The sequence below is a fragment of the Amblyomma maculatum genome, chromosome 11, assembly GCF_055883805.1.
Source record: "Amblyomma maculatum isolate TAMU_Amacu chromosome 11, ASM5588380v1, whole genome shotgun sequence".
NCBI lineage: Eukaryota > Metazoa > Arthropoda > Arachnida > Ixodida > Ixodidae > Amblyomma > Amblyomma maculatum.
Window position 1 is genome coordinate 117719897 of NC_139354.1, and position 27605 is coordinate 117747501.

Here is a 27605-nt window from a genome sequence, read left to right on the forward strand (position 1 = left end):
CATAATCATAATCATCATCATCATCAGCCAGACTATACCCACTGCAGGGCGAAGGCCTCTCCCATATTTCTCCAATTAACCCGGTTCTGTGCTAGCTGCATCCACTTGACCCCCGCGAACTTCTTAACCTCATCCACCCACCTAACTTTCTGCCGCCCCCTGCTACGCTTTCCTTCCCTTGGAATCCAGTTTGTTACCCTCAGCGACCATCGGTTATCCTCTCTTCGCACTGCATGTCCTGCCCATGCCCATTTCTTCTTCTTAATTTCAACTAGAATGTCGGTAACTTGAGTTATTTCTCTGACCCACTCTGCACGCTTCCTATCTCTTAATGTTACCCCTGGTAGGGGTACAGTACCATACGATGCCACATTCTTGTTGGGGCTGCACTCTGTATGGCGCAGTGCTGTGGATTATCAACATTGTGACAATGGAGCGAGATCTGTGTAAGAATATTTGTTGAGAGTATTGTAAAAATCCATGATGTGTTGAAAGATGCAGACTGCGGTGCTGAAACAGCTGGTGTTTTGGAAGCTAGCACAAATAAAATGAGTCCATTTTTCAGGGCTGTCAAACGGCCTGGCGAAGTTGTAAATATATATGTGCTGTATATCTGCTAGTTATGTACATACAGCAATCAGGAAAAAAACAGAAGCGGTGGTCTTGTGGTAGAGCATCCGCCTTGCATTCGGGAGGCAACAGGTTCGATCCTCAATGTCGCCAGGTACCCAGCGGTTTCAATGGGTATAAGCTTTCCCCATGCCTGGTGCTCGGCTCTTTGTGGTAAAATGCTTGGGAAAGGGGTCCAAACAAGTTGCGCGGACAGTGATTCGTTCCGCAATCGGACAAGAGTAAGTCAGCCTCGAGCGGCAGAAACCCATTATGTGACCCTTTTCTTCCTGTTTTACCCTTTTGCCCATATTTATTCAAGTGTATCGCTTTTTCTTCTTGATAGCCTTGTACGTCTTCGCTTGCTTTTTTTTTCAGCTGTTTCTAACTGTTATCTACTGTAGTGAATTGGAAATTAATGTGTACTCCCTGATATGGGAGGTCCTGATACAGTTCATGGCTACGGGGCCTCCTTCTGTATAGACTGCTTGCTATTGTATTTTCACGAAAGAAATAAAATTTTGATTGATTTCATCTGAAAAATTGTCACTCAAAAAGCGGTGCTCAGCTCTGTAAAAGTTTTATTCACAAATGTTGCCCTCGCAATTTTTGTGTACACTGCAATTTTTCCTCATGCTTCTTAACAATATTTAGCACTTTTATGGACTCCATTTCTCAGATACAGAACGTGTTACTTTTGTCTCCAAAATTGAGGAGCAATATCTTGCGACATTTAGATGCAATGAAAACTGGAAATAAAACATCTGCTCAGCTCGTCATGAGGTCAAGCTTCACATACCCAAATTCCGTTTAGCAAACAAAAAATACACTGTTATGTTTCAGCCAGACCAGAGCTTTTAGCAGAACACCTCAAATACTTCCCATCAGCTCATTCAGATAGTTTGCCCCCCAGAATCATTCGCTCCCTTCATGTTCTGTGTGCAAAAAGGCAGGTTATAGCTTTCTTATTGTGTGATTTGACACAGTTCTTGTTAGCAAAAAGGTGTGCCTGAAGGAGTTTTGAAATGACTGGCTTGTAGAGCAGTGTCATACTGTGTCCAGCATGGCACAGGTTAAGAATTCAGTAGTCTGTTCCACGCTGTCAGCATGCACACCTGGAAACAATATGCATAAAGGAGTAGCGTGAGAGGTAAGCACTAGAAGCGTCGCCAATGGTGTGGTTTTTTTGCTTAGGCGTGTACTCACAAGCCCATCGCGGAGCGCCCGCAGTTCCGTTGACGAAAGTCGAGCGTAGGCTTTCTGGTAGCGGAAGCAATATGAAAACATCGCTTGAAAAAAAATTCACCTTGCAACTCCGACAAGTGCGTTGCTATTTATTTAATTGTGCGTTATTGTGACGTAGTATCTGAGTGCACTTTTTATTTTGGCATCATCAACCTTTTGTTTGCCCTTCACTGTCATTTGAATTTGCGAAGCCTACAAATAAGAAACGGTTATAACTACATTTTGCGAGTACACATGGTTAATAAACTTCCATCCAGTAATAAAGTGCGGACGACTAAGGTTTAGTGTCTCCAACGCTCATCTCCTGCATGAATCAAAAGCTTTTTGGCTCATATATCACTTTATGAACAGAGCGGTCTGCTCCTTCGTGTTTACATTTTATTATTGTGCCCTGTCGACTCAATTTTTTGTAGACAAGTGATTATTTACGTTTATTTCAATGTTCGTGCAATCAAACCAACACAATGGATGACAGGTTACATAACTTTAGATATGAGCCTCAAGAGCACATTTTCAGAGCTGCCCCCTCGATCAGCCTCTTAAGCAGTTGTTATATGGCTCATGCAAACCAAACAAGGCTTCCTAACCTTTTCGTAATGGTACGTAATTAATAATAGTTAGCACATAAGGGCACTAAGAAATTATTTTCGTTTTTTATGGCACTTCTGCCATACTCTTTTTCACGTGCACTTACCAAGCGGCATTTTTTGCTATCAACTAGGTGATTTCGTGCGACTCAGTGTATTTCACCCGTTTTGGACGAATGAGAAAGTAGAATAATTTTTAATTTTAAGTTTTCACCATTTGTCATTTCAATGATGTAAACCGCCACGTGCATGAAATATCCTAGATAAAAGGCCCTGCACCATATACAGCTTGTTAACACTCGGCAGTGTTGCTCTGGGGCTTTCAATGTCGACCACTGCTACAAAGGAAACGGGGATAAAACCATGTTTATGGCGGCTGGTTTTGAGGGAGGCCACATGAACTGAACTAACATCCCTCTTGTGTGCATTATTAGTCGGTTAAGCACCTAGAGGAGGTTATAAAATAAGGGGACACTCAATCTTCGCCGTTGTGAGTATGACGCAACAGCATTTTCCATACTTTTTGTTTTTATTTTATACACCGATATTTAGCATCAGCAAGCATGACCAGTTTGACACCATTGAATGCATTTTTCACATTTAAATATTTCAACTGAATAATTATCAGTTACAAAAGCTTTTTTTTTAGCATCATCAAGCATTGCCTTTTTCCTGAACATTTTGGCAACATTAGACAACACTTTTCAATTTTATATTTTTATTTTATTTTATTAATCAATTTATTGTAATGATTTCATTAACTCGTCGTCACTTATCACGCCTCTATATATAATAAATTACTGGAACAAGGACATACTGTAATAAGACTTCTTTTGCCCAGATCCCTATTATTCATATCCGACACGCGGTACCGACAGCTACACCGCAGGCTTTCAACCGAACGAGCTGTATATGCTATTGCCTAATTATTCAAAGCCTCTGTCCCGTTTTGCAAGCTAGCGTTGTTTTCGAGTGTTGTTTTCATCCTCTCCTCAAATCATCTGATTGGTGGATGCACCGAAGCCGGATGTCGCTTTTGTTGCCTTCCGGTTCCGGCGTTTACAAAAATCGAGGGCGATAACGGTGAAAAACCCGCTTCTGACAATAACGCAAAACCTGAATAGGGTCCCAGCATTAAGGAAGCTGTTGAACTAACGTGCCCATTCGGGACTCCCGTAACTAAGTGTCTCATCTGGTTATGAGCTCTCTTTGCTATAAAGTATTTTCTTATACCTTTTCAAAGCTCAAAGAGAACCTAGAGGGCAATTTTACTGAGTAATTTGGATACTTTTTATGCAGCTGGCAGACGTTCATTTCTGGTCTCTGGCAGTAGCATCGGAACAGTATATATTTGGCCGACAAATTCTTTAACAATGTACTTTCTGTATTGCACTGTTCAATCCGGTCGGCACTACCGACTCCATAGGATCCTTGAAACTACAATTTGTACTGGATGTTTGCAGGTACTATATTCATGAATTATTTCGCTTATGACCCAACAAGCCGCACTGAGCGACGGTTAACGCATTTCTTTCATATCCAAGCAGCGGTATGACTGAAAGATGGCCGCACATGCATGTTTGAGTTGGCAGCAGCTCAAAATTTATGGCGACAAAATGTTTAACAGAAACCACAAAATAATAAACTGCATACGATAGTAACAACATTAAAGTACGGCTTTAAAAACCTGTTCATGAAGTACTCACCAACAATTCTCGTTGATTTTTCATCACACAGTCGATGTACTGCCGGTAAAAAAAAAGAGCGAGCATGCCTTGTGATGGACTGCAAGATTTTAGACAAGCGGGAAGGCTGAAACGCGAAACTCAAGTCCAAGCGAAACCTCAAATACTGACGAGACAAGGTGTCATTAAAACAAAGGAGATGTACATTAAGTTCGTTAAGAAATGTGAAAGCATTACTTGTTCTTTGTGTACTTCTGTCAGACGTTCTGCATTTTGTGGCTTAATACCGTTGCGTAGAGTTCCTATTGCTTCAATTCGGATGAAGTCAAATTTTCGGTGGGGAAGGAACCAATTTTGATAGCGGTTCACAATATTTCAAAATCATCACCTAGTTGGTGATACTCCAATTAGGTTACACACCAGTCTTGATCGAGTAGCAGGCCAGATTTGAATTATTCCGGCCAACCTCTCTGCTTTTCCTTTAAATAACTCCATCTATCTTGATCAAATTTGGACGAATCAAAATTTCGGTCGTCCAGGTAGGACAAAGTTCGGAGATGGCCATATAAGTATGGAGGTCACCACTAAATTGACCATACCTGTTTTAGATTGGACATAAATTTGGTCAAATTCTGACGAGGGCACATTTTGTGGATCTAGGGAGGCAAACTTTTGGGAGTGGCCCATCCCAGTTTGGAAATCAGCACTGAATTGGTCATACCCGAATAAGGTTGGACATTACTTTTAGTCACATTCAGACGAGGTCGAATTTTGGAGTTTCATAGAGGTCAATTTCGGCAGTGACCCATCCCAACCTAGACGTCGCCACTGAATCGTCCCTACCCTTATTGGTTCGATATCAACTTTGGTGAAATCTAACAAGGTAAACTATTGGCGGTCTATTAAGTCCAAATCTAGCCAGGGGCGCACCTAAGCTTGGAAGACCAGGGACGGCTTGCACGATAAAGATGGAGCTAAGTCCAGACTTAAACGGTCCAGACTTAAACAAGCCGCACGCTTCGGTTCGGCTCGTGTCCACCAGAGTGACTTCCATGAACGCCCTCAGCAACCACTTGGGGTATTTTTCCTCGTAACACAATCTTAAGCCGCAAAAAGCAATGGCACGGATTTTACACAGTGCAAGATTGACCGAATGTTTACATCTTACCGCGAGGACAGGGCCAGCGCATCCCTGTAATTTCGTAATTTCTCGACCTAGGTACCGGGCGTCCTTGTGTCTTAACTAAGACGGCCTAGAGTCGTAATCGCACAAGCGACTTATTCAAGTCAGGACTGAAGCCCAGTCTTGACTTCAGTCTTAAGCGGCCATGCTAGCGGCCTAATCCTTTAGACTGCAGTTAAGTCTGGACTTAGCTAAGACAGTCTCAAGATCGTTTCGTGCAAGCGGGCCCAGTTAATTGGTCATACTCGAACTATACTAGATACCAAACGTGGGACTATTATATTAATTGCCTATGCAATGGAATACTGGAAGTTAATGCTGCCGCTCACTGATGAGATGCTCTGTCCACAAACTCTGCCGACACAATTTAGTGCGGTCATTCATGAGACAAGTATTATTTCTTATTAAAACGTTGCCCTGTTATGAGCAGCTGAATTCACAACTTTTGCTTTCAAAACTCAAGTGTCATTACCGTCACTATCGTTTTTGTTGTCGTGAAGTTATGACCATCACTATCGTTTTTGTTGTCATGAAGTTAAACACGCTTCAGGACACTTCCCTCCAGTTAGCCCAGTCCTTTGGCAGCCGCCTGATTTCCAATCTCTAACCTTAAGTGCTTCTCTTGCAGCACCTGCTCTGTTGTACCCCAACCCACGCTTTGTCCATTGCATCGCTCCGCTGATGATAGTTCTCTGGTGGGGTGTGTATTCGCTTTTCATTAGATGTGAAACATTTCTCGCCTCATAAGGGGCGTCATCAGGACGTGTCACCACAGGCCCCCTCCTAACACTCTGTTGCCTTATTTATTTTATTATGTACATTTGCAGTCCCGCATTCGTTTTGTCCAGAATGCGCATACCTGGTGGAATCTGCAGTACGCGACAAGCGAAGGGGCTCAAGAGAAGCTGGAAGCAAACGTTTTTGCTACAAAACATAATCACGTTAAAGTGTGCACGAAACTGCGACTACAAATAAACTATAGTGAAATTTGGGATACCCAAGCTACAGTCAAGTATGGACCAATAGCCTGCTTGAAAACTTCCACAAATGTCAAAACTCTTCGCCGTTTCTATAATAGAATGGCAATTCTACACTGACTCAGTGCGGTATGATGTACACTCTGGCGCTAATAATAAGGAGCAGCCCAGCTCTTCGGATTTATTGGCCGTGGAAGCAGTTCTTAGGCGTTGCTTTCCCTGTTTGAAAACGCCTTTATAAGTACGGAAACACGAGCCGCTGCGCACTTGTGTATGGGTATGTAACCGTCATGCTTTCTCTACAGAATGCGTAAGAAAGTATGAAACACCAAAGCCTGCTCATTGATATTGTGGTCACATGGCACCACACCCGATCTGATAATGCAACAAGGTTCTGTGTTGATGCGCAAGTCGCTCAGGATAAAACATTGTGCCCGGAAAGTCCGCTTTTCTTTTTGGATCTTATGTTCTTTGATAAAGACGAATATCAACACTATGTCTTCTTTATAGTAGTGAGTTTTCTATGACCGTGTCCACGTCTAAAGGTATTATTACCATTATTTGAGAAGCGAGTTCTTTTATTTTCCCCGAAACGCTGTTAACTAAGAGAGTCAAGTATTCTTAAGCGCTTCGTTTCTGTCATAGTGTATACATTTATGCACAGCGGTTTTTTTTTTAACTCGAAAGGTTCTTCGCAAGTGAAGATGTGTTTCAAAACTCTGCAAGTATTTCCACGAGTTAAAGCGCCCATATTTGTCCATATACGCACCGGCTGGAAGAGTTCCCTTCGTGCACAGAAGACGTCCCGGGGTTTTTCTTCGTCAGCCTCGGGCCCAGCCACCTGCTTCAGGCAGGCGCCATTTCTGTGGTCGCTCAGGTTGGCAACCTCATGCGGGGAAAGCGGAAGCGTATTTTTAACGACAATTATCTGCTGCCACCGCCTAGCAGAAATTACGCCCCCCCCCCCCCCCAACGTTTCAAAAAAAAAAAAAAAAAGAAACGTAAAATCAGGAAGCAGCAACCCTGGAAAAAAATCCACGTTTTCTTTAGCGATACACTAGTGCAACGGAAACGAAACAAAACCACAATACAGTACGAATACTGACACTGCCAACGGAACATTGGCTTGTTTTCTGTTTACCTGCGTAAGCCAAAAAAGTCAATAAAGATAGGCAGGAGAAGATATATCCCAGCTCATTGTTGCGAAAGCAAGCAATCCGGCCCATTGCTCCACAGATGCACGTTCTGCGAAGGTATCAAGATCGAATGGCCGGAGAAATTTGTGCAACTTTTGTTATTCATATCAAGGGACAGGCCAATGTTAGGTCGGCCACGGTTGCGCCCCTGAAGAAGGAATTGATTTATCTTAACTCTCATAGGTATAAATATTTGTGTCTTTCTAGCGCTATTTATTTCATTCGGAGGAAAAGAAACTTTCCAGGGGCACTAAGACCCCTTAATAGGTACAAGGCTAAAGACCTTGGAACGAGCTTTTCTGCTGTAGTATTTATTCGACTGAATCCCGCCAACCTCACTGGGCAGGGCAGTGGCTTTTTAGGTGAAAGATTCGAGGTTCTAACTTTATTGGACGTTGATGGTTGATGGTAAGCTCAATACGTCGATTGGTCTTCGGAGCTGCAGGAAGATGGCGTGTAGTAGTGCTCGACTTGTGGCGGCGGGCGGCCGGATAGGCTCCCTCCTAGAGACGAGCGGGAAGCAGTAGTCGTCGCGCTAGCTACGTTGCCTTGACACGGCAGAAACGCTAGACAAGAATTATGATATGCTTCCTACGTGCCGAGGTGGCATTATTGCGCTCGGCTGGTGATAGGAGGGGCGGGAATTCGATTCGCGGTAAAAGACAATTTTTTCATAAAGGTTACTCACTCCAGGAGCCAAGGAATGCTGTAATCATCACGTGACGCGCCCGGGAAGCCGGTGGCTGCGGAGCAGGCTCCGTGACGTAGGAGATACGTGAATGTGACGTCGAAATTCTGCCTCTTCAAGTTAAAGCGAGCACGGTTTTTGAAGCTACAAAACGGGAGTTAGTAAAGTTTTGCATTAGAACATGCAATTATTGGCTAAGAAAGGAAATGAAAAGAAAGAGCCGTTTTTAAATTGGCACGCAGCGCTTGTACTACCTTCTTATGTTTTGTGTATTACCTGAGCTACTTCAGTTCAGTTCAGTCGTTCAGTCGTGTCCGACTCTTCGTGACCCTATGGACCATGTCACGCCACGCTTTCCGGTCTCTCACTATCTTAACATCACATAGCTTCATCTGCAATGCCTCGAGAATGCCATCTAACCATCGCGTTCGCTGCCTACCCCTTCTCCGGCGACCCTCAACCTTTCCCAACATCAAATCTTTCTCCAGCGACTCCTCTCTTCTCATCAGATGACCAAAGTAGCTGAGCTTTAACTTTAGAATTTGACCCTCCAATGAGCAGTCAGGGTTTATGGTCGACAATATCGACTGATTTGATCTTCTGGCAGTCCAAGGAACTCTTAAGAGTATATCGTAATTAACTATTCAGACCAACTAGCTCGAAGAGCTGCCCTTGGAAAGATTACAGTACCAATTTCATATATGTTTCCGTCCACGTTATATATATATATATATATATATATATATATATAGAAGACAGAGAGCCCGAAGAGATGTGGACTGATGTTCGTGATATAATACAAGAAGTTGCTACTAAGGTAGTTCCAAAGCAAAAGAAATGCAAGAAGGCAAAGTGGTTACCTGAAGAGGTTTTGCAAATAGCTGAGGAAAGGAGGATGGCAAAAGTTATGGGGGAAAGAGAAAGATACAAGGTTCTCAATGCTGCTTTTCAGAAAATAGCAAGGAGAGATAAGAATGCCTTTCTGAACATACAATACCAAGCAGTTGAGGACAACAGCCAACTGAGGAACACAAGAGCTCTGTATAAGACAATCAAAGATATCAAAGGAAGCTTCTGTGCTAAGCTGGGCGTGATAAAGGACAAACGAGGCAAGGACCTCACTGAAGCCTCAGAGATAAAGAAGAGGGGGCAGGAATACACAGAAGAACTGTACAAGAAGGACCCGAATGTGCAAACCCAACATAAGACGGTTGTGATTACTGATCTCGAGCCGGGCATCCTGAAGAGTGAAATTGAATGGGCCTTAGCCAGCCTTACTAAGAACAAAGCTAGCGGAATTGATGGCATTCCAGCTGAGTTGCTTCAAAACCTCAACTATGACGCTGTTAACATTCCGCATACATTATGTCAGAAGATTTGGACAACCCTGCAGTGGCCACAGGATTGGAGGAGGTCAGTTTACATACCCATTCCAAAGAAAAGCAGTGCCAAAAATTGTTCCAACTACCGCACGATCGCACTTATTTCGCATGCTAGCAAGGCGATGTTGAAAATCCTCCAAGGTAGGCTGCAGCAGTATGTGGATCGGGAGCTTCCGGACGTGCAAGCTGGGTTTCGCAAAGGCAGAGGAACTAGAGACCAAATTGCCAACATTCGCTGGATCATGGAAAAAGCAAGAGAGTTCCAGAAACCCATCTACTTCTGCTTTATTGATTATGCGAAAGCGTTTGACTGCGTAGATCACAGCAGATTGTGGCAAGCTCTCCAAGAGATGGGAGTTCCAATTCACCTCATCTGTCTCCTCAGGAACCTGTATGAAGAAAAGAGGCCACAGTCAGAACTGGGCATGGTCTTACTGATTGGTTTTCGATCGAGAAAGGAGTGAGGCAAGGCTGCATACTGTCGCCCTGCCTATTTAACCTATATGCAGAGTGCATCATGAGGAAGGCCGGTCTGGACGAGCCTTCAGCTGTTGTGAAGATTGCTGGAAAACGTATGAACAACCTCAGATATGCGGATGATACCACTTTAATGGCAGAAAGTGAAGTGTAAATCAAGAGACTTCTGATGCGCGTACAAGAAGAGAGTGAGAAGTTTGGGCTTAATCTGAACATTAAAAAGACAAAGATCATGGCGTCTTGCCCTATCAAGTCCTGGAGCATCAATGGACAAGGAGTGGAAGCTGTGACAGATTTTCTGTTCTTGGGCTCCAAGATTACCACGGAAGGAGACTGCAGCCATGAAATTAGGAGACGCCAACCAAGATCCGTATAACCCGTGCTATGGTCTTTCCAGTTGTGATGTATGGATGCGAGAGTTGGACTGTGAAAAATGCTGACCGCCGAAGAATTGACGCGTTTGAATTGTGGTGCTGGCGAAGACTCTTGAGAGTTCCTTGGACTGCCAGAAGGTCAAATCAGTCGATATTGTCGACCATAAACCCTGACTGCTCATAGGAGGGTCAAATTCTAAAGTTAAAGCTCAGCTACTTTGGTCATCTGATGAGAAGAGAGGAGTCGCTGGAGAAAGATTTGATGTTGGGAAAGGTTGACGGTCGCCGGAGAAGGGGTAGGCAGCGAACGCGATGGTTAGATGGCATCCTCGAGGCACTGCAGATGAAGTTATGTGATGTTAGGAAGATAGTAAGAGACCGGAAAGCGAGGCGTAACATGGTCCATAGGGTCACGAAGAGTCGGACACGACTGAACTGATATATATTGAAGGCTCCGCCTTCTGGAATACGGGTCCACGAGCGATGGTCTCGCCCGACGTGTGAAAACCAAGACTTTCTTAAAAACACCGGTTTATTCCGGATCAACAGAAAATAAACAGCATTGGTCAAAACTGCGCTGGAAACATGCCGTCGAAGTGCGCGACAATGGACTATGCAGAATAAAACGGAACATTGGTCAGGGCTTCACCGCGACAACACAAAACACACTGCGGCGCGGATAGGGCGAGTACAAAGCGTTGATTACGGTACAAAAGCATTGCTACTCGCGTGGCAGCACTCACGCTAACACTCCTGAGGCTTTCTTGTAGGCGCCGCTTCCGTCTTTGCCTCGCAGGACTCCGCTCCGTCGTCCGTGTACATCCTGCCGGCTAGGGACGCTGCCACGCCGCCCTTCCGTGGCCGGCCTCCCGGCGAAAAAGCCACGAGCCCTGCTTCCGACGCGCTTATCTACCCTCTGTCTCGCGCCGATAACATGCCGCCCCCGCTCCGGGCAGCTCGCTCATGCGTACTCGCGCTGCCCGGGCGGACACCAACACAAACAGAAAATGTGCGCGCGGATAGAAAACCTAAAAGGGGCTGTGGGGCCCCACACTATATATATTGTAAAACAGGTAATCGGCTCTGATATGTTCAGCGCCTGATGCTCTGAAGAGAAAGACAACCATGTTCAACGCGCGTGACGGTCAGGAAGGAAAACGACGACAAAGCTCTCTCTCCGACGCTCGTGCGTGCGCTTACAGAAGTGCAACGACTGATCGCAGAACGTTCCATTGACTGTTGACGGCGTAGCGCCCTGTTCAAAGACTCCTATTACAATATATATATATTGGTCGGTAGTTTTTTCGTAATGACGGTGCGGTACAACATAAAGCTCTACTTGCCTTCGAAATTACACCGCTTCTCGATAGCCTGTATTCACAGTTGAGCATTTAGCCACACAAGTGTGCTGGAGTATAGATATTTACGTTTCATCGAAACCACTTTGAAAGGAGAAGAAAACATCGCACAAAGTTATGTGCGGAGCTAATAGAGCCACTCATTTTCTTTATTTTCAACCAAACGACTTCTTTCTCACACAGCCAAAGTATTATAGGCAAAGATATGCTCCCAAACATGTGTTTTGTAATGCGGCGACTTGTGATCCATGCAGTTTTCGCACACCATATAGTTTTAACCAATGTCTTATCAAATAAAATTTTGTATTTATTTGCTGGCTACCATAATATTCACAACATTATCATAACGCGATTATGATGATAGTGGAGTCTACATTCAAGTCTTCAGGTCACTTCACTTCAGGTCTTGTTCTGTCACGTCCATATTCGGGGTATACACAGTTAAACCAACACAGAATAAGCGCTTTAATAGGCACTTGGTGAAAACTAAAGTCCTGTCCAGATATCAAACTGCATTGTGACAATCTCGACACGTTCAGGGACAAGAAATCTTTATATACTGCAAAAAGTATTACTGCCAGAATACTGCACTGAGAAAGCAATGTGCTGGCACTTTGCTCTGCGCTGATACCGGGTACTAATCACGCAGTCTTTACGGCGCAGATGAGATTAGTTTGATTTAGGTGCCGGAAAATAATTTAAACGCACTGCATTGGCCGAAGAAAGCGTGTTTTGCTCGAGTAGTCGTGGCATCATGTGCTAAACGAAGCATGAAATTCATTTTTGCCTCAACAAGGATTGTATCCCTGTCTGTTCTTGCTGCATGAACTACGAAGATGCATTTATTCTGTCACTGCTATCAGTGGCTTCATAATTACTGGCGTAGGTGGCCTGCTTTGTATGGTAGAATATGGCGATGCATTGAGCGTATGGCATATGGACAAAGAAATGCACACCAGTAAATGCTGAACTAAAGGCCAGCGCCTGAGTGTAATATTCAAGGGGGAAACAAAGCGTGCTTGGTTTCAATGGATGACAGTATTTTAGAAAATAATGAGGAGGTAGTTTCTGACTGAAAATAGCTCCAGATGCAGAAGATATTGAAGAAGCGACCAAAAAAATATTCGCGCAAAGCATGCCACTACTCTTGAAGCATATGAGGACCTAGTTTCCTGAACAAATAATAGTAGCATTTTGGCGCACTTAAACCTAGTATAATAGGCTAAAGCTCTTCCCGACAGATGAGAATTGATAAGGACGACGGCGTGGAATGTACAGTGCGAGAATTTTTTTGAAGTCTGGAATATAGAGGTGTATTGCAGTGTGCATAATACAGAAAAAAATGGTGTTACAGTTTGCATAATGCAAAGAAAAACTTTGCTGCACTCCGCAAGCGGCGGCGAACAGCTGCAGCGATAGCTCCGACATTGCGTACTCGTTTCCCACGATGACATTTTGTGTTCATATGCGTTCCGCTGTGACCTTTATGTTTTTCTCCGATCTCGGGATAAGCAAGACGCAAAACTCCTGGTTTTGTTTGACCATGTGAAGTACCGCTTTTACTCTAAAATCATCCGGGATTCAACCAGGTTACGTCGATGATACCATGCAAAAGCAATGTTTGAATTACCCGCTTCAGGACACCCTTTCTGTGACGTTGTGATCTAGCGGGTAAATTAGCATTGAGAAACAGGAATGGTTTGCAAGATTCTTGCAGAAATCCGGTATTTGTATTAGTGCTTTCTTTCTTTAAAAAGTTATCATGGAAACATCTCGTCCACATCACATTCAGGAGCTTTGAATCTTGGCAACTGGATACGAATATAACTATTTTCATAGAACGCTCCTCTTCTTCTTCTAAAACATTTCATGATTATAAATAAACTCAAAATTAAACAAGCACGCTGAGAAAGGGTCAGCAGCTGCAGTCATTAACCATCGATTTCGGTTCAACTTATTTCTTCAGCCTTCGTCACAGGTTAAAACGATGCCATGCTCTGGTTTTCGTTGGTATCTGAAATTCAGGGGAAAATATTGTGCAAATACAAATGACTCGCTGCTTCCTTAATGACTGGTGTTTCATATATGTGCTTCGTCCCTATCCCTGGAAGATCGCCATGTTTATAGGAGCGATATTGTATAAAAGGTTTAACTCTGCGAGGTAATGTGTGCTACGAGAGATCATAAATGAGACAATCTGGAATCCTTTAACGTCCAGAGAAGTCTCACATTTCATGGCTAACGTGCGTTTTTTCTCAATAGAAATGCGGTCATTGAAGTCAGGTTCCCATACTCATCATCTTGATCACAAGTCGAGCTTTTTAACCATTTACGAATCGTGGCGGGGCTCCTCGTGTACAGTCACAACATGAAACGTAATGGTCTCTATATTTTTTAGTTGCAAAGAGAGGACGCTTCATGTAGGCAGGTAAAAACACTAAGATACGACGGACAAGCGCCATCGTTCAAATGTTCTTTGAACAGAGTACTAAAAAATTCCCGATGATGGAATGCAGGCACATGAGATGGAAACAGCAGTTTAATGACACCGCTTTAAGGAGAGGGGGACATAAAAGATAACGTGAATTCATTCGGCCCACTTATCGTATAAGATTCTCTGTAGTGAACTCGCGGACACTTGAATTGACAAACTTATCCACGCATATGGTCCTTCGTAGAGCAAAACTCTAATGTTCTTGCCTCCCTTGGAACGATATCATAAGCGTGTTTTGCATTAGTCATTTTTCTGCTGGTCGTTTAAATTTATAGGGTATTTTTTTCCATTTCGGTTTTTAATTGTTGAGTATAAAGTGCTCGGAAAGTCACATGAAGAAAAGAAAAACACGTTCTGACTCCGTATTCAATTTGTTCACCCATTGCATCAGCTGGAGCTGCCGCATTGCACAATTTATTATAGGAGTTCAGCACAAATTGACCAGCAAGAGACGATAAAAAATACCTCTCGTTATGGATCAAGATGCTACATTTCATACACTGCCCATCTTAAGCAAATCTGTGCTCTTTACATCATACTCAGCCCATGGAGGTGACTCCATGACGACGGAACGGACTGTTAAGAATCCTGAAAAAAAAAAAAAAGCTGGTCAAGAAGACTCACCGATACAGGAAACATCTTTTCGCATTTTTTGGCGTTGTTCCGCAGCTGATCGTTTACTTCTGAGGGAAGCTCTAAGAAGAAAAACATTTCATTTTTGTAAATACTCAAATGCCTAGCTCCATGAAGGATTTATTGAACTGCTTCGCAACCGCGTGACTCGAAGTTTCATAAATTTGTGCTGAGTTAAAGTAAATAATTTTCTTGCAATATCGTGTATGGCAGAACTGTGTTTTGGGGGCACCCATCGTCTTTCTCAAAGCAATCATGAAAGCCAAGTAATGTCGAGCACTAATCTCGGTAATTAGGTACACATCATCCTGTCGATGTGTGTATTTGTAAAATGGAAAATCGTGATGTGTACAAAAAATAAAGAACTAGTTTATCATTGACACAACGAAAATATTTATATTTTTACCAAGACTTGAAAAACATATTCCGCGTAACTTCGGCGGGTTCTGACACCGCTGGCTGCTTTAGTGCACCAAAATGTGGGCCTTCATCAATCTGTCATACAATGTAGAACTTTGAAAGAGTAGCGTCTCATTTTGTCTGGTTTCCCATCATACAACCAGAAATAAATATGCTGGATCGATGACCTGATGGTATAGCTCTCACTGGTTTTGTGCTTCAGATATATAAAAGGCCTTGAATAGACCTTAAAGATAACTCACACAACCTCATATACGAACGAAGTGGTCGGCTAAATTTGCTTTGCGGCGCCTTGCCTCCTTCATGACCCTTGGAAAGAAAGCGGTGCTGATTGTGTACAGCCCTAGAAGAATAGGAGTGTGCCCAGAGCAGGCCTTCCAGATAAAGTATACTTATGTCGCGAGTTAGCGAAGCAATGTTATACGGAGCAGTATCCCTGACGTTTGTGTTTCTGAAGATTTTATGGCGAGCTGGAGAAGCAACGTTAGATAGTAAAAGTACAAGATAGTGCAGCATTACTAATGTTTGTGTTTCAGAAGCAAAACCAGAGAGCTCGCTCTTTGAAATTATTGGTTGGCTGGCATCTGAAACTATGGCAGATACCCGCAAAGGTGGAGCTACCAATCCAAATTTTTCCCCTGGATGGACTGGAGCAGGGGCGGCCTCTTCTGCATTTTATAAAATGGTGGAATGAAAACTGACCGCAGATGATGTCCAGCGCAGTACGCTTTGGTACCGCGCTCGCCCCGACCACTTCTTCGATGGCACCGCAATACAGGAGAAGAACCACTAGCAGTGCGCAGGCCGTACTCGGCCACTGTGTCGTCATGTCCGAGCTCCGTCTCGTACGAGTCGAATGAAAGTGGTTTTTTGCGCTCCGGCCAACACACCACCCGAATGTCGCGGACGAGGAAACCGCTTCGCAGCGGAATACATTACGCTGCCCCAAAATGGGGACACGGATCATTAGAGCAATGTGTGTACAGCTGAAGCTCGAAGGATGTAGCAATCCGTATTGCGCCATTTCTGCTTCACGTCCATTCCGGTGAGTGCGTGGTTCGAAGCATCCGGTGCCGCCACCCATAAAGGTGCACGCACGAAATTGGAGCGCTAGGCAAACACTTCCTGCCAGCCGCGTTGATTGAGTGCTTGTCTCTAAGGGTCGTTGTACTATGCAGCGTACTGAGAGCACAGGAAGCAGCTTTAGAAAAGGGGTACAATGCTTTTTGCGCATCGAGGGTCATGTGACGCCAAGACGAATAATGCCTAGCCGCCATTGTCTTTGTAGACATCCTTTTATAGCGTTCCACATTTTCCGCTATTGATGGCTTTTCTTGATTTAAAAAATAGGTTTGCCGAACTAGAAGTCGTGCATGTCGACAGTCTCCCACAAACGTGAATGTCCATCAATCAAAAATTTTCGGGTGACATCTGGTTGCTTACAAGAACATCTGCGAGAAACTCGTTTCTTAGAATGCTACGTGACGCCCCCAAGGACGAGTGGTCGCAGTAGAGCAGGCAGTGAAAGTGCACGGTCACGGAACTGTCGGACTCGTCGTGAATCAACATTCATCCTAGAAGTGCGAACCAATTCTTTTCCGTATTCCCTTCCTAAATCTACGCAAATGTAGTGGTCCTGCGTAATTTGCTACCACCCTCCTGCTGGACAACACTAGGCCGACAATATGGCGGTCGCTTCTGGTGTTCCACATCACTCCAGAAAAGAATTGCTCGGCGAGTCCTTGGCTGTCCGTCTGCGGGCTTTTCTCCCAAAGACCGCTTGAGCAAGCGGTTGCTCTAGGCTGGCGAATCGGAAGGCCGTGATTTCTCCATTCGACCACCAGCGTCTAGATGTATTCAACTGGGGTACATTTTCATTCGTCAAAAGATAATAATCCTCGAAGGCAGCCTCAATGTTGTCGCCTTTTTTTTTTTTTCAGCTCCGCAAGTAAGTACTTGTGACGGCGAGCGATACTCATTTAACCTTAGGCTTCATATCAATAGTTACCATTCGCCTTAAGGCGCTATGTTTCTTCCTCGTGTTCTGCGCAGCAAGATATTTTCTTGGGCGGGCTGCCAGAGAAGTAAGCTCCTTCGCTGGGTACGGACATTTAACTTCTGCAAGAATATCGTCACCAATGATACCGTCGGCGTTGCGCCGAAGAGCGGTTTTCCTAGTCTACAAAAAGGCCACAATTTTTCACCACAATGTTGCTCCCATTCTCAAGCTGTCTCGGTGAAATACACTTGTGGTCCTCTTCGTACCTCCGAAATGTCTCCGACTGTGCGGCCGAATCCGTCGTTGATTTTATTCTATAACTGCACCAGAAATAGATGTCAGCCGCGTAGATTTAAACCATTAGGAAGATCAAAGCTCGGTCCAGCAGAAGGCCAAACCATATTTTCCAAGAATGTAGAAATTGATACTACTTTTATGTAGCAACTGACCATCCTGCTGCAACGCTGTAAATTTAACTCCCCGAATGCATTTTAAAAGTAATTACAAAAATTGTTCATCACTTTCTATACTAATGAAGTCTGCCGAATTAGTGAGGTCCAGCACCACCAGTATTCCTAAGCAGTAGAACATTCTAGCCGAAAGCGTTTCGTTTCAAATATTGGGGCTAGGCAGTGCTAAAAGAGCCCATGAAGACTGTATACACTGGACGTATTACTTTCTAGATTATTTAACGAAACCAATTTTGTATGCTCAGAAAAGCATTGTATACGATGATGTCTTGGAAGCCTTTCACAACAGCGCCGAGAGGCATGCGGCTTGCAGAAGGTAGCCCTATCTATAATCTCATGAAATAATGGGTTGTTTACTCTCAACCAAACTACATTCATGTGTTCCATAACCTGGTGTTGTGAATCGCCATGTCGCAGGAATGAAGCAGAAGCTTGCGAGTCTACTTGCCTAAACCAGCCAGTACTGCTGCCATCAGCTGGCCGTGTATCGAATAGAGTTTCCATGGACTCGTTATCAGAAATTAGAAAAAACAAACTATCTGAAATTACTGCTGTTACAGTCAAGATAAAAGACACGAAGCGCGCCTAGCACGCAGCTCTGAAAGTCGACCAGAAAAACAGCCAGGGTGCATCCGCCGCCCACGCATCCTTGGAATAAGCGCCAGGGAAAATGACCAAAAAATTAAGTCGGTCTCCTTTTTTAACGAACTTTATTTAGCCTTTCTTGGTCGTGATGGGTGACCTAGCCAAACATTTATCAATTCAACATAAATTTATTTTATTTGTCACTTTTGCACCTAACAAAGAGGATAATATTAATTATTTTGAGATAGTATGCAGATTCAGGGCGAGCAGCTGAATTTACCGAAGGGCCACAGTTTTCCTTTATATGGCATTGCATTTGGACGACTAGAATGACGTGAGGTCGAACGCAAGCAAGAAAGCAGGAGTGAAGAATTTTACGCTGTTTACTATGATAACAGCTCGTTTATTGAAATCCAGTGATTTCCATTAGCGCTAGTTACAGACAAGTTGCAAGCACACAAACTCCACTGGAGGTATCCAGAGAGAGAGAGAGAGAGAGAGAGTAAACTTTAATTATTTGAAGGGAATAGCGAGGGTGGTTTCCTCAGTCCGGGATACTATTGGCCTGGGCTGTCTCACGGGCCCTGGTGAGCAGGCTGCGCTGCTCATAGAGACCCGTGTGGGTCAGCTCTGTCTCCCACTCCGCTTGGCTGAGCGCTCGAGCTTTATATTTCTCTAATTGCTCTTTGCAGTTCCATATCATGTGAAGGATGTCCGTGACTTCACCGCATGCAGTGCATGCGTTATTTTTTAGTTTTTCGGGGCAGATTTTGTGGCACTGGAGGTATCCAGAACTTACCTAATCAGAATCGCTTTCATGTGCACTGTATAAAATGAATATTCGAAGCATTTCTTAATGTCTGTCTGCTTCATTTTTCTGCTAAATATAACTGTCACATTAAATGAAATTGATGTCATAAAACGATTTTCCCGGAGATATAGGAGCCCCGCCGGGGTGGTGCAGTGGTAAGACGCCCGACTACTGTGCCGGAGTTCCCGGGTTCGAACCCGACCGCGGCGGCTGCGTTTCGATGGAGGCGAAACGAAGTGGCGTCCGTGTGCTGTGCGATGTCAGCGCACGTTAAAGATCCCCAGGTGGTCGAAATTATTCCGTAGCCCTCCACTACGGCTCCTCTTTCTCTCTTTCCACTTTCATTCCCACCTTCCTCCCTTCCCCTACGGCGCGGTTCGGGTGTCCACAGAGCAAGTGTGACAGTTACTGCGCCTTTCCCTTCCTGTGAACCAATTTAACTTTAACTTTATATAGGAGAAGTTTAGCCTCATGGATGCAGCTGGAGTTCTTAAAATGGCGTGAAGTGCTGAAACTAATTGATTCACGACAGCAGAACAGCCGCAAAGTTGAAACAAACGCTGGGAGATTATTATAAAAACTAGGGTCTCAACGCTGCTGAACCGAATGGGGTACGAGAGCTTTGGTAATGGGAGACCTAGCGTTGAATCAAACAGGATCGGCATTCCGTTGTACGCATCAAACTTCCCCCGCGTTCAGTGCAGATCCCACTTTCATTCCCTGTGCGTGCGATGCCTGCAGAGAGCACCTGATTATCTCCAGCGCGATCAGAACGGTTACGAACCAAAAGATTTATTCTGCAGTATAACAATAGAGACTTTTAGTATAACGTACATAAACACAGCAGAGAAATAGCGCACGACAAACATATTGTGCTGCACACTGCGCATGCCCAATACGATAGCCGAGAACGAGCTTTCGCGTATGATCGGCCAGCGTACGCGAAATTTTGAGTGTATCGTGCCAGGCTCTCACGTACGATGGGGAAATAGCATTGATAAGAAGGCGGCGTCGAGTTCGCTTCGGTGCGAATTTCTCTTCATTAGTCTGTTTTTGGGCGCGCTCATGACTATAAATGGTACATGGTGTAGCGAACTATGCAAGGATATCACGAAGACGAGGATGAACTACGCGAGGCCGATCGATCGCAGTCATGGCTTCAAATTGGCCTCTTCCTGGAGCTGTTCTTGCGCGTCACAAGCTATGGATTTCGTAGTCAGTAAAACATTGCTTTATGAGTATTGCGAGCAAAATGAGATAAAAATTTACAAACCACTCTAGAAGCAGAAAAAAAGATTGCATATTCTCTACATTTTTTATTTTTGTTCAGTCCCTGAATTTTGAAAACTTAACCTCCTCGGTTTTATGGCTTGCATTCTTTTTTCCTCCTTTCGTGTGATAGTATGCCTTGCAATAACGAAAGATTTTTTACAAAAATAGGTACACACCGGACTCCTAAAGGAAATATACTAAGCCCCATGTATAAGTGGCCCTTGCTAAATTTCCTTTGGATCAGATTCATACCGTCCGATATTCACATCTCCATTTTTTTTTGGTGCCAAAAGTAACGTTTCACATTTGAATTTTATGCTGTCATTATTGTTTTTTGAACCTAATGGATGACATCTTATCAATTGGTTTCCTTCCACAGTTTCTGCCAAGATATTTAAAAACAACTTCCTTTATTCAATAGGCTTTTTTTTTTCATTCCTTCTGTGGGCCAGTATACAAAAATCTGCATGTTTTAGAACTCTTGAAATGCCTGTGTTGTACTGGCACTCATGTAGCGGCAAAATGCCTGCTAAAAGTTGGCAGAATTTCTGACCAATGCTATTTCTGATTTTTTTTCTGGAAATCAAAAAGCTATCTCTTGTAATATTTTAGTAAAAGGGAGCAATATTGTGCAGAATGGTGCATCAAAATTTGCATAATGTGCTTCAGTTTCTTTCCGCACTTTTGTGGAGTATATTTCTGTCAGTGGTCATATAACTGAATGTGTAACTTACTTTTACATTTTTCAAAATACCTTTTTGCCAAATCCTTTAGGGCATGCCAATGCCATTATTACTGCTGATCAGTCTTTTTTAATACAGGCATGTCTACTTTACCTGCAGCTACTCTGGAACCCTGTTCTATGTCAGCACTCATCACTGACAAGGACAAGGTGGCTCAAGCTGCAGTGCATTCTGTGGATCTAGCTTAAGACCATTTCTTGCCTGTCGACTGCGCTGCTGCACGCCCTCTGAGCTCTGGTATATTTATTCAAGCCATCACCCGCCTGCAACTAGAGAGAATGGAGTCATGCAGTCACGTTTTCAACTCAGGTTAGTTACGAGACTGGTAAACAATTCTTAATTTTTATATATCACCTCCTTTGACATTTGTTGCTGATTAGCATAATCCATACACCTACATGGCCTATCAGGAGACGTGGAACTAAACCCTAGACCACGCATAGTAGCCTGCCTGCATTCCGTATAATTTATCTGAAAAGCTTTATTGTAGTTGGAACTTACCGAATACAAAATCCTCGCTTAACTCACTCTTATTTCCTGCTCTATGAAACATTGAAGGTACATTTGGCTGTTGGCCATTTTGTGCTGGCGCACTAAAAAAGGCTGGGCAAATTGAATACCTGTTTCATTCTGCACACTGATGAGAAGCATAGGAAATGTGCGCATATGATGAGGATAAGGGTGTGTTCAGTTAAGAACGGTAATCAAGGTCCCATGGCCATTTTTTGTCTTCAATGAAATCTTTATATGTGGCGGGCAAATGTCTCGATACAAAAAAATGAACCTTAATTTTGCATGATATGATGTAGTTTTCTCTAGAAAAAAAAAAATCGTAAATCACTACAGGTCGAAAATGCCATTTATGCCCTTTCAGAAAGTTGCAACTTTGGAGACCTGCTGCTAGCGTACAGAAATTTTGTCATCCATCCCTTTTTACCCACTGAATCTATCCAACTTTTACCTCTATAAGAATGATTAAAAACCTGCTTTGCTGTTGCACTTGAGTTAGTAAAAGATCGCAAACATTACTCCGGAAACAGCGCGCTACAAGAAAGTCAATTTTCAAACTTATATATGGGCATGATATACTATGTCGTTAGCATTAAAATCTTTTTCTGTTTATTATTCAGATTCTTTGCTTATTTCCTTAATTTCATGCAAAATTGGGAGCTCATCAAATAAAATATGATATAGAAAAAAGGTAAACCAGGTTAAACCGTTCTGGCATTCTGCCATGAAATTTTAAGCAATAGCGAATTTAATCCATTTCAAGCAATCAACACTGCCAACAAGCAGAAAGTGACTTTATAAGCGTTGAGAAGGCTTTGGAAATTGAATATGTTAGATTGAAAATAAATTCAGCAAATAATAAATTGAACTTTTGACTCCTACTTCTTAATAGGAAGCCTTAAGCATTTCTACAGACAACATGCGTTCAGTTTTATATTTATTTTTATACCTTTAGCTTACATAGCGGAACACATTTTAGTACCAGATGTTTATAAAGTACTAAGAATTGTTTTTATGGGAGTTCAATGAAAAAGAAGATGCTGTAGTTTTTTAAATCCAAGTCACAGTTGTCTGTTTTTTTTTTGTAGTTTAAAATTTTTGCCAATTGCAAGATAATATGGAGGAAGAACAAGCAAGTCTAGGACTTCCAATTTTTTGAGAAATAGAGAACTAGGCCAGGATAATGTGCAGAAAGAGTTTTAGTGGCAGCACTTTATTTAGTTGTGCCAGAATGTAGCGTTGAATATTAACAAGCTTCAAAACCAGTGCTCAATTTTTAACTTTCTTTATAATGTTAAACAATATAATGCAACCCTTCTTCAAGCTGTAATATTCATTAGGTACTGAGGATTCTTGAGAGGGATTTTCATAAAAATCGATATCTAAAAAAAGTTGAAATCAAATTTTTGCATTTCTGCGGTTTTCAAATCTTGGGCAGATTTCATCCATTGGCGAGAACACGCAGGGCAGTCTAGAGCTCCCTGTTTTGCCTGAAAATAAGGAAATTATCAGATTTATAAACGAAAAAAGTCTTCATAAAATTATTGTCATCATGCCCCTATTTAAGGTTGAAAATTGATTTTTTGTAGCGTGGTGCCTCTGGAGCAAAGTCCCGGATTTTTTACTACATCAACTGCCACAACAAAGCATGTTTTTAAAACTCCCATAAAAGTAAATTTTGCATAGACTTAGGGGATAAGAAGAATAGCTGACAAGCTTTTAGTACGCTAGCAGCAGGTCTTCAAACTTTCAACATTTTTAAATAGCAAAACTGCATTTTTCACCTGCAGCGATATTCGACTTTTTCCCAAAGAAACTACACCACACCTTGCAAAACTAAACCCATATTTGTGCAGAGACAATTGCCCACCACATATAACAATTTCACTGAAAACAAAAAATGGTCATAGGACCTCAATTATAGTTCTTATCTGAATACGCCGATAAGATATTGTAGATTGCTTTTTTCAATGACAGCTATTTCAGTTTTCAGTAAATCATGAAGCTGCTTAACCGGCTTCAATGTTGTGGTGTATTGGGCATTATGGCACATAGACTGCTAAGGCCATTATGCATTAGGCTTATTTCTGTAACCGAACCCCAACTTTTATTTCACTTTATAAGGTTACCGTGCCCACTTTTCGGAAAGTTACTACTACCACTTTTTTACCCATGCCTGGAAAACAGTACAGAAATAATATCAATAAATCATCTTAATTCTGCTCACAACAGTACATAGAAGAGAAATCTCTCACTTAAAGGTATTGTATAACCTTTTTTTTCTGCTGTTTGGGACATAATTCTACTGCCACCTATGAGCATCATTGCAGCTCTCACATGGAGTTCTGTTATCACTGATGAAAAGAATTCATTATATTGGACCACTCTCTCATTAAATGCGGCCCTTCCAAGTTCAGTCGGCAGCTTATATTTCACTTGGAGCATGAGCACATGCTAATTTTGCCTTTCATTTCCTTTTATTTGTATTTTTCAAGTGTATTAAAGGTGTATAGGGCTTTTCTTTCTTGGTGCCTGCAGTATCTAAACTGTAAGACTACTGCCACTCTTCAAAGTTACGTTTCTTAGAGCACCTTAAAAGACAATAAAATAATGATTATCCTTTGTATTTTGCATTATCTGTACACATTGTTTCCAAGAATACTAAGCAAGGGTTGAGGGTGAGCCTCAGTCCAGAAGCCAGCATTTCAATAAAGGTACTTCTCTTCATCTTGGCAGCGTGGTCATCAGTTGTGGAGCTTGTGCATGCTTTTGTTTTACAAGAAGGAAGCATAGGAGGGAAGGAGAATAGAGCTAAGAGTTAAGAGAATGTTATCTTTTAAATAGCTTTCTCTGAGCTCGGCTACAGCAGCAGCAGCATAGTACTTTTTAAAAGCATTCCGGAGGTGGCGAATTATATACCAGCGTTAGGTGTCCAGGAGTGCAGTGATAAAAAAAAGAATTATATGTCGCATGTGAATAGTGAAAAATTATTCAACATTATCAAGAAGAAAAAAATATAAAAAGACAGAACTTTGGGTAAACACGTTGAGTCATGCATTGGAAAAAGTATTCATTACCTACTGTCTAGATAAACAAAAATTGGAGAGACAGGGCAATGAATGAGCATAACATGAAATAGTCGTCGGGCAGGCACAAGCAAAACCTTCCTGAATGCAGTCTATAGCCTTTAAATGAAATTGGCCATAATTTTGATGAAATTAGGGTATTTATCTCGAGTAATCTTTAATTCTACAAAAAACCAACTATAGGGAGCCATTTCTAATCCATGAATTTAGAGCAGTGGAAAATAAATATCTCAAAAGGAACGTTTGAATCCCTTAAATACAATCCCCCCACACCATAAGTAGTTGGCAAGGCAGTCACATGCACCATGAATAGTGCAATTTATTTACAGCAAGTGTATCTCCACTAGCATAAGCTCAACATGTTTATTAAACATTTCCTCTTTATCACTGGTGACTTTGGTTACCCCTTGAATCTTTCGTCTGATAATGCCTTTTTTGGCAGGTAAGGCTTACTAAAATCTATTTTTTCAGTTGTCCTTTCTCCTCAGCATTTCATTTATGTTTTGCATGGCATTCTTAGCCTATGCTAGTACTTAACCATTTCCAAACTGCTCCTAACAACTATTTAACTGCAGCTGAATTGCCTGTTCCTTTCAAGAAACATGTACCAGCGTTGAACCTGCTTTATATGCTGACTTTTCTACCCCATACTGTAGTTTTCCCTGCTACTTCCACCTTTTTATTTTGTTTTTCTGGTGATAGACCACCCAGACCAAAGTCATAGAAGTTAATACCAAGGCAAACATAATTTCACTTCTCGCTCTGCCCCTCTTTCTCTCCCCTCCCTCCCTTTATCAGTTTTCGCCTTGGGAAGTAAAAGGTTCTTCCCTGCCAGTAATGCTCATGGTGTCCAGATAGACAAGCGCTTTTTCAAACTTTTGGCTTGGCTTGCAAACTGAAGCTTTTCTGCTACCCTTCAATTCTCTTTCATGCTGTGTAGTCACCTTGCTCTTGTTTTATCCTGGGTCATCTTATAACAAGTAGTATGTTTATGTACAGGTAATGGCCACAGTTCTATGGGCCTCTACCGCCCAAAAGGGAATCTGTCAATCTACATGCAAAGTAAACCCATAAATAAAAGGTGATCTAAAGGCCTAAAAAACATATTATGGAGAGCTGCTGAATGTCATTTTGATTCCATAGCTTACTGTCTTCAGGATTTGTTATAAGCGTTACCATGTAGCATTTAAAATTGTATTGTGCAGAAGAAAATAATTCCTTTAGAGCTATGACGGTAAAGAGCAACAGAAGCATCAAAGAGCCTTAGAACTGTGAGCAAGAGCAGGTGGCACATTGTATCTGCAGGTGGAGCAGTTTCCCAATTATACAACATGAAAAAACAAAAAAAAAAACAAATGCTGTTTCAACTAAAGGCTAACTTTTAAAATGTGTAGTCTTCACGCACATACCTATTGTCAGCATTCCACCTGCAGTCGTGCCACTTGTTTTCTGTTTCATAGCGAATTTTTAATGACATCTCTAAATAACTTGCAGATTACAGTTGGCAAAGAAATTGTGTCATGTGTATTTTCATCAGTGTTTAATTAAATTACAAACATATTGACATGAGTAAATTTGGAATAATAACAAAAAAACGAAAGCTGCCAATTTAGACATTGTAGGTTTGCTGGCCTTTGCCCCCAAATTTACATTTGCCTTAAGCAACTTTTGTGTGCATAAATATCAAACAAGCCGTTTGTATTGTTAACATTCTTTGTATTATAGTGAGGTAATCTGTAGCATTTGAGTAGCTATAAAAGAAGTGGGTTTGAAGGAATACTTTAACAAATCTTGAAAATGGGCTAGATGATATATTGCAACTTGACGAAAGGTAAAAGTGCACAGGAAGACACAAACCCAAGTGAAGACGACACAGGACACACGGGACAGTGAGTGTCCGGTGTCGTCTCTACTCAAGTGTGTCTTCCTGTGCACTTTCAACTTTTGTTGCAAGAATACCTCTTCAGCAATCGGCACTGATGCAATATTTTATTGCCACTGCAGGACTCGTGTACCAGCTACTCCTGTCAGCATATACTCTGGGGAAAATATTGAAGATGCCGACCTGCTGCGCATCCAGGTGGACCGTGAAAAGCTGTTCTCTGTGACAAGTGGGTGCAGTGACTGGCAGCGGTTCTGTCCGCGAACATGGTCTTCAACATTCAGTATGACTGCAAGCTATTCAACACATGTTCTAGGTGCCTCTTCTTTCATTATGCATTGTACCTAGAGTGGTGGCTACCAAGTTCTTGAACAGTCACCTAAAGTATCTCAATTTTCATGTGCTAGGAGTTGTACGTTCTGCTGTCTTGTCATAAATATACATGCCGTTTTTGTATATCTACACATTTCTTAGCCATTTGTGTAGGAGAGGGTGTCATGCACTAAATAAGTGATGCAATATTTTGCTCTTGCTCTGACATGTCATTATGTTGTGATACTACACTGTAATAAATTGTAGACATTCCTCCAGCCTAAGTAAGTTTGAGTTGTCCAACCCTATAAACCAGCCAAATAACTTGCTGATAGTGTGAATAAACTTTGCTACCAAAACTGTAGGTGTCACTTGTATATGATTGTAAAGCTGCCTCTGAGTAACTTTGCAGCACACATTATTTCCCGTTATTGTTTCAAGAATCTCCATGCCCTATTTTTGATATGTTTGTGCTCAGCATGCTTGTCTGAACAGTTGCCAAGCAGACCTTCAAATTGAGCAGTATACATGTCATTGTGCCTCATCAAAATTACATATACCTAAACATGGAAAGTATTTGTGTTAGATGCCTATAGGATGTTCTTCATAGACTCGCCCTGAAGCGGA

The 27605-nt window shown here is 42.4% G+C and overlaps 1 protein-coding gene across 1 annotated transcript; it reads right to left on the minus strand.

Annotated features, from left to right (window-relative positions):
• Nucleotides 1–1179: 1179 nt before the first annotated feature.
• LOC146174832 (uncharacterized) lies at nucleotides 1180–16137 on the minus strand. Its single transcript, XM_084585465.1, has 6 exons — nucleotides 16011–16137; nucleotides 14880–14950; nucleotides 7056–7172; nucleotides 4148–4186; nucleotides 1816–1869; nucleotides 1180–1724 (listed from the first exon to the last, which is right to left on the minus strand). The coding sequence occupies exons 1-6, from the start codon at nucleotides 16135–16137 to the stop codon at nucleotides 1683–1685; spliced, it is 450 nt and encodes a 149-aa protein (XP_084441591.1). The 3' UTR covers nucleotides 1180–1682.
• Nucleotides 16138–27605: the final 11468 nt, after the last annotated feature.

Excerpts from the sequence above, each read along its gene's own strand:
- LOC146174832 (XM_084585465.1), bottom strand. The coding sequence starts at position 16,137 with ATGACGACACAGTGGCCGAGTACGGCCTGCGCACTGCTAGTGGTTCTT. Across the intron at positions 14,951-16,010 it reads TGCGCTGGACATCATCTGCG|AGCTTCCCTCAGAAGTAAAC; the intron begins GTCAGTTTTCAT and ends TTTTCTTCTTAG. Across the intron at positions 4,187-7,055 it reads GAAGGGAACTCTTCCAGCCG|TACATCGACTGTGTGATGAA; the intron begins GTGCGTATATGG and ends TTTTACCGGCAG.